The sequence below is a fragment of the Borostomias antarcticus genome (assembly GCF_949987555.1).
Source record: "Borostomias antarcticus genome assembly, chromosome: 14".
NCBI lineage: Eukaryota > Metazoa > Chordata > Actinopteri > Stomiiformes > Stomiidae > Borostomias > Borostomias antarcticus.
Window position 1 is genome coordinate 7,522,963 of NC_140247.1, and position 8,664 is coordinate 7,531,626.

Consider the following 8,664-nt stretch of genomic DNA (forward strand, 5'->3'; position numbering starts at 1 on the left):
GGGAAACCGACAGTAGTGTCAAATGTGTATTCTGTTACTTATGTTGAAGATCAACACACACATACACACACACACACACACACACACACACACACACACACACACACACACACACACACACACAGAAAAGGAGAAGGCCAAATGTTCTCAATCCACTTTTATTATTTATTGAGTTGAAAACAAAACCGAAATGTTAAATGCCCGTAGTCTGAAGTGGCTTCACAGGGCAGTGAGAGGTGTAGTATTGGCTATGTTCTACAGTGATGTTGGGAGACAGTGTATGGTACAGTGAGCCATGAGTGGTCCAGAGCCTGCATTCATCAAGCTTTTCAGAGTAAGAGTGCTGATCTAGGACAATTGAATGAAATGAGTTGGGACAGGCCCAATATGGAAATTTGTCTAACGAGTCAGCCATGTCCAGATCAGCACCAGGGTTAGGGTTAGGTGTGATGGCCATGTCCAGACTGGCAGCAGGGTTAAGGGTGATGCTGTGATAGTTAAGTGAAGAGGCACAGGTTTCAGTCATGGATCTGAGTAAGGCCATATGGAGGTGCAGATGGTTTGACGCTGGCATAACGGGCTGAGATTGGGAGTGGAAGAGCTATTATAAACAATATATTATCTTTGTTACACAAATCTGCCATAAATTCAGCAGCACCACATTGCATAAAACTGTTTAATTCTAATAGAAACCTTCATAATTTGTCTTGCCAAGGTCTTCACTGCATAGAAACTGGATAATTGAAAATGATTTACAAATACAAAATGGCAACCTTTTTCTGAGAGGTTGAGTCTCCTATTGAGGTCAGCAGTTAGATGTTGGAATACTTCTGAAGAAACCTGTCGAAGGCATCGTATATGGCCTGCCTGTAATACACACACACAAACAGGGTCAGTTACCAGAACATTCTGGAGAGCATGTTAAGTGTGTATGTATGTGTGTGGTCTTACCTGAACAGTCCTTGTTTGAAGAGGTATGCACTGATGTGCCCCCCGTTGAGGTAGCGCACCTCACAGCCGGGCCAGATCTCCTGCAGGCTGCGGACCCCACTGCGAGGGATGTATGCGTCTTCCTTGGCTTGTACCACGATGATCAGGCTGGGGTCCACTGGCACTGGAGGAACACAGACAGGCCTGCTGGTGAACACGTCGACACATACCTCGACCAGCTGACCCACTCAGCATAGACTGGTTAGTTGAGACAGACCCTACTCTTGGTTTACACCCCTACTCTAGGTTTACACTCCTCCCCTCCTCTGGTTTATACGAATACTAAGTACAGTATGCCTTTCCATCCTCTATTATTTACACTCTTACTCTAGGTTTACACCCATATTCTAGGTTTACACTCTTACTCCAGGTTTACACCCCTCCTCAAGGTTTACACCCCTATGCTAGGTTTACACTCTTACGCCAGGTTTACACCCCTCCTCAAGGTTTACACCCCTATTCTAGGTTTACACTCTTACATCAGGTTTACACCCCTCCTCAAGGTTTACACTTTTTCCCTCCTCTAGGTGGTTAATACCCTCCCATAGTCTAGGTTTGCACTTCTACTCTATTTTTCCACCCCTATTCTGAGTTAACTAATCTACCCTAGGTTTACACCCTGTGCAAGGCGTTCTCTGACCCGAGAAGTTGGCGATGTGCGTGCATTCGTCCATCACGCCCTTCATGAAATCCAGAGACTCTCTGTGCAGGGACTGCCGTTGCCCGCTGCCTGCTCCCACGTTCTTGGTGTGTAGCATGTTCATGTGCGGCCCGCTGCTGCTCACCGCCGAGAGCATCTGGTCCAGCCTCTCCCCCTCTCCTCCAATCAGCATACCGTCTTCCCCTCCCCCAGCCCGGGAGCGCAGTCCCACATGGTCTTTGCGGGGGGCGCTGAGCCCCAGCAGCTCGCCAGGCAGCTCCAGGCCAGACAGGGAGTTCTTCATAAAGTCCTGGCCCATCTTGAATGAGTCTGTCTGCAGGTGGGGGAGGAGAGGGATGAGCACCAGTGGATTTACATCAGGTGATGGTCAGGCATTATTCCGTCCATTTACCAAAACATATTTGATATAGTCTCTCCTATGATGTTTTTAGCCTCTCTTACTCTGAAAATGTAATTTAATGTAATTTATTGCTTTATAAATGTTCTTAGCCGGTAGACAAACATACTCCAGGAGCTTGCTCGATCGCCTTGTTTAGAGGGGTCAGGGAAGAATTTTTACAGCTCACTTATCTGGCCCCCAGGTGATACTGTTTTTTTGCTTCCCTCTGGAATATGTAGAGAGTGGGTCGTATGCCCACCTCCCTTGTTCTCTGTAAAGCGCATTGTGTTGCCTCTGGGTATGAAATGCGCTATACAAATAAAGCTTTGATTGATTGATTGATAGTGATGACTGATGAGCAGTCAAGATATATAAGTATTGGAGAGCAAACCCCGCAGTACTCCAGCATCCTGATGATCTCCTGCTCGTAGACTGAGTGCATGGCATACTGTTTCTCCAGCTCCCTCCAGTTCACTGCTTTACTTAGAACACCCTAAAACAAACACACACACATCACAATTTGTTTTATTACCATGTCGTTTTTCCAATATATTAAGAATTTGCTTCAGGCGATGGTGCATCACATGGAGACAACAGTGGACAGGGTGCAGGGACAAGATGGGACAGTGCAAAGACACAAGGACTTGAGATGATCTTTTAGATTGAGAAGCAGGATTCAAAAAAAGAAGGAAAGAGAGAGAAAAGAAAAGAGAGAGGTTAAAGAGAGAGGTCTTACCGTGGTGAAAACGTTGGAGGCGGTGGACCAGGACAAACAGGGGATCAGAGGTATGGGCTTGGGCCAGTTGGTCACAGCCAGGGACGCCATCTGGGACCGAGACACCGCACACACACGCGCGCGCGCGCGCGCACACACACACACACACACACACACACACAGTAAACACCTCAGAAGGGAGCAGCTCTGTATTTTTTACACACAGAACACATGCAGGAAGGGCTTGTGTCTGAAGGTGTCGTCATGGTAACTTACATGCCCCCCCATCGAGACTCCTGTCATTCCTAGTGGCCAGTAGCCTTCCCGTTCCAGCCAATGGAGAAGCACGGCTGACTCCAAGATCAGAGCCGCGCCCATCACAAACAGGTCACAGACATTCCTCAAGCTGGAACGACTACATTACGCACAAGCATTAGCACACAGAGCTGTCAGAAGTCTGATGTGTGAACATGATTGTGTTATTGCTCTAACAGAACTTACATTTGGTCTTTTGGTTTCCGGTATCCATGTGAACATCGGTCAAGGAAATGGACCTTCAGACGTTTATTGTCCCCCACCCGGCAACAGCCGAAGAGGGGGGTCCATAGTACCAGAACCCACCACAAAAGGGGCGCCTTTCCAATACATTTTTCCATTGACAAGTACATTTAGATTTTTACATAAAAAAATATGCTTGGTGTCTCAGTATAGTCTCAGACAAGTTTACTTTTTGAAACCATGTATTTTCTACATCCGCAGAGAGTAGAGCTTGAGGTGTTTAGTAGAGCTAGATATGTCTGCATTTCAACATAGGACATAGACTCTACAGGTGCATGGACTTGTTTGCCCACTAGATGGAGACATTATTGTACTCTTATTCACTCTACCATGATTTGTAGAGAGCTTACTTTGGTCAATCATTGATACACATGATGTGACATTAGTAGCGCTAGATATGTCTGTATTTCAACATTCATTATAGGACTTTTGACCATACAGGTGCATGGACTTGTTTAACATCTAGTGAATGCCTCTTGATTCCTGATTGCCAACATGCTATATAAAATCACACATTCTTTGGTTCATTATAAACAAACAAAGCCAGAAAATTGAGGGGTCTACTATAGGGCGATATAGTGGGATCTCTGTATAAAAATGCCTAATGAGAAGCAGGGGACTTGATACCACAAGGGAACATGCATAATGGGTGGGGGACAACGTGTTTACCTGTGTACAGTACTTGTTTATAATTCAAACAGCATGATTTTCTACAATGTCAATCAGAGGCATGACATAGTCGGGGTTAGGGGCTAGCTGAAGGATATAGTAGGGGTTCTCCAGCAGCAGAGAGGCCATGCCAGCCTCCTTGATCATGGGTCGAGCTATCAGGGTACGCCTGCGCCAGAAGAACTGAACACAAACACAGAGGGACGTTAAGCCGTGCAGACACACCAACATCACTGCTCTGATATTCTCAACGACGACAGGACATCACACGTCACATGTCTACGCTGGACGTTTCAGTGTTTGGAGAGTCACGTGATGAGTCGCACTACTAGGTGAGGTCCCTCTACTCACGTGGTCTCCTGTGCCGGCCAGGTGGATGCAGACGGGCCTGTGCTGCTTCCATCTCTTTGGGATTATGAGCTGGAACCTGGCGAGGAGCAGAGCAGAGCAGGAAACACTCAAGAGACTCAACATTGTTCATCCTGGTTCTCTCCATCAACACATCAACTGTTGAACCCAGAGACATGCTGGAGGAGGGCTGGGCTTCTCACCGGGCTTTGACGGACTCGGAGGGCAGGATGCCAGGGACGATGTGCTCCAGAGGAGAGATGAAGTAGCCATTTTGGATCTGACAATCAGACTGGTCCTCCACCTGCAGACAACAACACATGCGGCTGTTAACTTGTCTTTCTAGTTATAATGAGAGGGGGGTCTGAGGGTTACCTTATCTATGAACACTGGGTAGTCCTTGGGCACCACATCCTTACACTTCTCCCTGTTGCCGATGATTCTACGAAACTCAAATATTCTGTCGAAATCATGAGAGAAACAATGTGATTAGACAGGTAGTCAGGTAAACTGACTAGCCCTCTCCTCTCAAGTCCCTCTCTCCATATGTACCTCTTCAGATCATCGGGCTTCCCCCATCCTTGGATGAACAGCTTGGTGAGGAGCAGCCTTCTGTAGAGGACATCCAGTCGGCTTACACCCATGGACAGCGCAATCTCATCTGGGAGAACGTGTCAGGCACGAGACAACAGGTTGGGTAATTCAAAGTGTTCATGACCAGATCTATGATCTTTCCTCCAGATGTCAGAATGGCTCCATGACTTTTACTCCAGATGGCACCCTGGGCACGCGGGAGCGGTATATCACTTACATACAATAATTACCTAACTTGTACAACACAATGGTTTAGGGTTGTTCCTTTTGTAACAGCCAAAATGATGACATGCTGTTAAATCTGTCTGGACACTGTTGGTGTTGATCGCATTAACAGGGTTCAATATTCTGAAAAGAGCGTGAGATCTGCAAACAGTCATGCTTTAAAGGAGTAGTAAAGGGAAAGGGAAATAATAAAGTGTTTAGCCCTGTTTTAAGGTTACTTATGATCATATACAATGGTTCAGATCAAAACGTTGACAAAACTAGCACTTTTGATAAAGTCTGATAATTGCTCTACCATTGTTTGTGGGTGGGCATCTTCAAAAACATGTTAAACTCTCGATTTCAAAGACAAGAAATTCAACGAGGTGTTAGTTGGCGTTCTGACATATAATTTGCCATAAAGTAAGATTCTAGTTCATCTGGAAAGGCTTTTTTAAATATTTAGCATATAACTATTTAGTCGCAGCACATACGTGTGTAAACGTCCGCAAACTAGGTAGCCTAGCAACATAAACAATAACAATAGCTACTCTAAGTAGTTCCGCTTCCTGAATCCCCTCTGCGGATTGATCTACACATCTACAATGGTCACGTCAATACAAGTCAATGGATTTCATAAAATGATCAATAAAACCCTACAGGATTCATACTTTGCGGCGAATTTGATATCAGAACACCAACGGACACCAATTACCCCCTCGGTGAGCTTCTTGTCTTTGAAATCGAGAGTTTAACATGTTTTTGAAAGATTTTTCAAGGTGCCCATCCACATCCATTGTATGACCAAAACGGTGGTAGAGCAATTATCAACTTTCTCAAAAGTGCTAGTTTTGTCAACGTTTTGATCTGAACCATTGTATATGATCATAAGTAACCTTAAAACAGGGCTAAACATGCATTTTCCCTTTACTACTCCTTTAATACTTGAGGAATCAATGTAACGTTAATGAAAAAATGTATTGCCTTTCCTGATTATTTTCATTCATTCGGTCCATATCCGTACAGAATGAATGGGTATGTTTTTTCGCCTGCTGATTGCCAGCTAGCTAACTTATCTATAAGACAGCGTTTTGTGGCCAGGTTAATATAAATAATAAATATAGCTAGTGCTACAAGTTATCAGCGAGCTTCGTTCTTTCAATGCATTCAGAATGCCGACCGCAACCCATACATTTTAAAAGGTAAACAGGCAACAGAGAGGTGAAAAGGAAATATACCTCAAACTGAAACAGTGTTTTGGTGGTGTCACCCGATGACAACATTTAGCATTGTCTGGCAGATTCAGATAGCCTGTGGCGATGATCGGTGGCTAGTCTGGTAGAGGGCGAATTCCTCTGCCTCGTCCCCTAAACCCGTACCTCGGGTCGGTCCAGGGTTCATGTAGCCTCACGTCACCATGCTGTCGGGGGAGAGGTTCATATTCGCGTGGTTTCCGGTCTAGAGCCTCCTGGTATCCTGTCACACAAATGCCGAATTGAGTAGCCTAGTATCTACGAATTAGAATAAAACATGTACATACCAAACAAAGTAGAAGAAGTAGTATCCTATTTCAGAAGAAGGTATTGCCGCGTCGCATCCTAGGTTTATGGATAGGCTTGTTTTGGGACAGGGGGATCACTATCCGCTTAGACCGGAAACCACTACTGCAAAGCAAATCGGCCCCAGGCCTCGGTTTCATACGTCGAAGGGTGATCTAACATGGAAGTGTTCCTTCTTCTGTGGTGTCACATGACCTGGAGGGTGGTCAAAATAACGGCGATCGTATCCCAGTCATTTGAAAGACAGACACGGGTAATGAAATCTGCACTGGCCACTAAAATTGCTCTAAAAGTGTTCATGCCACCACAGCACGTGTTAGTGTTAAATTGTTAGTCAGCGTAATTATAGTAGCATAGCTATTCTAGTTGACCGGCAGGGGGCAGTAGCTAGCGGAGCCTAGGCACTTCCCGACTGCGTCAGATGACTTGATCAGTTGTCAACACTGTAGGGTTTGCTAATAGCCACTAAAGCCAGACAGGAGGAGAGTAATCGAGAAAGACTACCATTTTCTGCTGACTCATATGAATTATTGAGACACCTTAAGAGATGCTGCTCATTTGATTTAATTTAACTGCAAGCGACGAAGCCAAGAGAAGAGAAGGGTTCTTGTGTGCCCAGCTGGACTGAACCCCACTGACTACCAGCTAACCCCGCCCAGCTAAACTAGCCAAACAGATACTTAGCTAGCTGGCTTGGTAAGTAGCTTATCCAACACTTTAGTAAAAACACAGCAAAACACTTCCTGGTTCTCATTGTTTGCATTGTGGATCGCACAGGGCAAATATGTTAAAGCTAGCAGCCATGTCAATGTTGCTACTTGCTACGTAACGTTATGTCCTGTCCTGACGGCTTCCTGAATGCTTACTAGATAGTTAACGTTAGTCCAGCAGATCAGAATATGAATCCTCTTATTGCCTTGCAGTTTTACAACATAGAAATTTGCTTTCTGCCGTGATGCATAGCATTGGTGCAGGGACCCTGTCCAGGTGGGCTGAGTTGTCGGAAACTTACTTGACCTACTGATCTTAAGACCTCCTTACCCTAGATGCAGGTGGACAAACAGGCGGCATGACTCTGTGTTATGGTTGTCTTCCAGGTGTCAAGGCCCAATCCTAACCAGCCGTAATATCCCAGGTGTGTGGAGAGAGAGAAGGAGGGAGGGCGGACCAGAGAGATCCAGGCCCAGAGTTCAGGCCCAGCCATGATGAGCCCGACCCAGTGGGAGCTGCCCCCGGAGCTGTGCTGCCGGCCCATGGCCTTCGTTGCGCTGACGGGACTGGACGTGGTCTACAACGCCGTGCATCGCGCCATCTGGGATGCCTTCTGTGCCAACCGGCGTGCAGACAGAGTGCCCATCTCCTTCAAAGTGCTGCCAGGCGACCACGAGTACCCCAAGTGCCGCACCAAGGTGGGTGTTGGGAGAGGGATCAGCTGTTCAACCACCTACATTATGTTTGGTACAGGGTATGGGTGGTGTGTGTATTAGGCTGTGAGTACTAAGCCAGCCGGTGCTACTGTATGTTGTGTCTCCAGAGGACATCGTACGAGTGGTACATCCCCAAGGGCATCCTGAAGACAGGCTGGATGAACAAGCACCTGAACCTGGTGCCGGCGCTGGTGGTGCTGTTCTACGAGCTGGACTGGGACGAGTCCCAGTGGAAGGAGAAGCAGTCTGAATGTGCTACCAGAGTAGAAATAGTCAGGTAGGTCCCACCAGAGGAGAGACGGGATCATATGCATTAGGCTCGTTATATAACAGTGATGATCATAGTGTTATGCATCAGTGTCATGCACCAACTGACCAGAACAAATTCCTAGTATGTGTAAAAACTACCTGACAATACATCTGATTCTGATGTTTTAAATGTGTCCTGTGTCTTCTACAGAACCAGTCTGCAGGGCAGAAACACCAAGGTGGCTGTGGTTCTGATCCAGAAGAAAACTCCTCTTCCTCCCGGTCAGTGCGCACTACTATCTACTACAGAT

General features: G+C 46.3%; 2 protein-coding genes across 3 annotated transcripts in view; one reads left to right on the forward strand and one right to left on the reverse strand.

Annotated features, from left to right (window-relative positions):
- Window positions 1–142: 142 nt before the first annotated feature.
- abhd18 (abhydrolase domain containing 18) lies at window positions 143–6,485 on the reverse strand. Its single transcript, XM_084448876.1, has 13 exons — window positions 6,357–6,485; window positions 4,873–4,981; window positions 4,696–4,780; window positions 4,524–4,624; window positions 4,324–4,399; window positions 4,069–4,155; window positions 3,247–3,272; window positions 3,022–3,160; window positions 2,767–2,856; window positions 2,422–2,523; window positions 1,631–1,964; window positions 952–1,114; window positions 143–867 (listed from the first exon to the last, which is right to left on the reverse strand). Exons 2-13 carry the CDS (start codon window positions 4,962–4,964, stop codon window positions 813–815), a joined length of 1,350 nt encoding a protein of 449 aa, XP_084305002.1. The 5' UTR covers window positions 4,965–4,981; window positions 6,357–6,485; the 3' UTR covers window positions 143–812.
- Window positions 6,486–7,162: 677 nt separating this feature from the next.
- Window positions 7,163–8,664, forward strand: part of trappc11 (trafficking protein particle complex subunit 11) — a 19,290-nt gene continuing 17,788 nt past the window's right edge. For both annotated transcript variants that reach the window (XM_084448859.1, XM_084448860.1), the window contains exons 1-4: window positions 7,163–7,373; window positions 7,775–8,086; window positions 8,212–8,381; window positions 8,565–8,635. In XM_084448859.1, the coding sequence (XP_084304985.1) occupies window positions 7,880–8,086; window positions 8,212–8,381; window positions 8,565–8,635 (448 nt within the window). In that variant the 5' untranslated portion in view covers window positions 7,163–7,373; window positions 7,775–7,879. The remainder of the gene's footprint in view (window positions 7,374–7,774; window positions 8,087–8,211; window positions 8,382–8,564; window positions 8,636–8,664) is intronic.

Coding starts and splice junctions, on each gene's coding strand:
- abhd18 (XM_084448876.1), bottom strand. CDS start 4,964: ATGGGTGTAAGCCGACTGGATGTCCTCTACAGAAGGCTGCTCCTCACC. Junction 3,273..4,068: donor TGCTGGAGAACCCCTACTAT/ATCCTTCAGCTA, acceptor CGATGTTCACAT/GGATACCGGAAACCAAAAGA. Junction 868..951: donor TTCAAACAAGGACTGTTCAG/GTAAGACCACAC, acceptor TGTGTATTACAG/GCAGGCCATATACGATGCCT.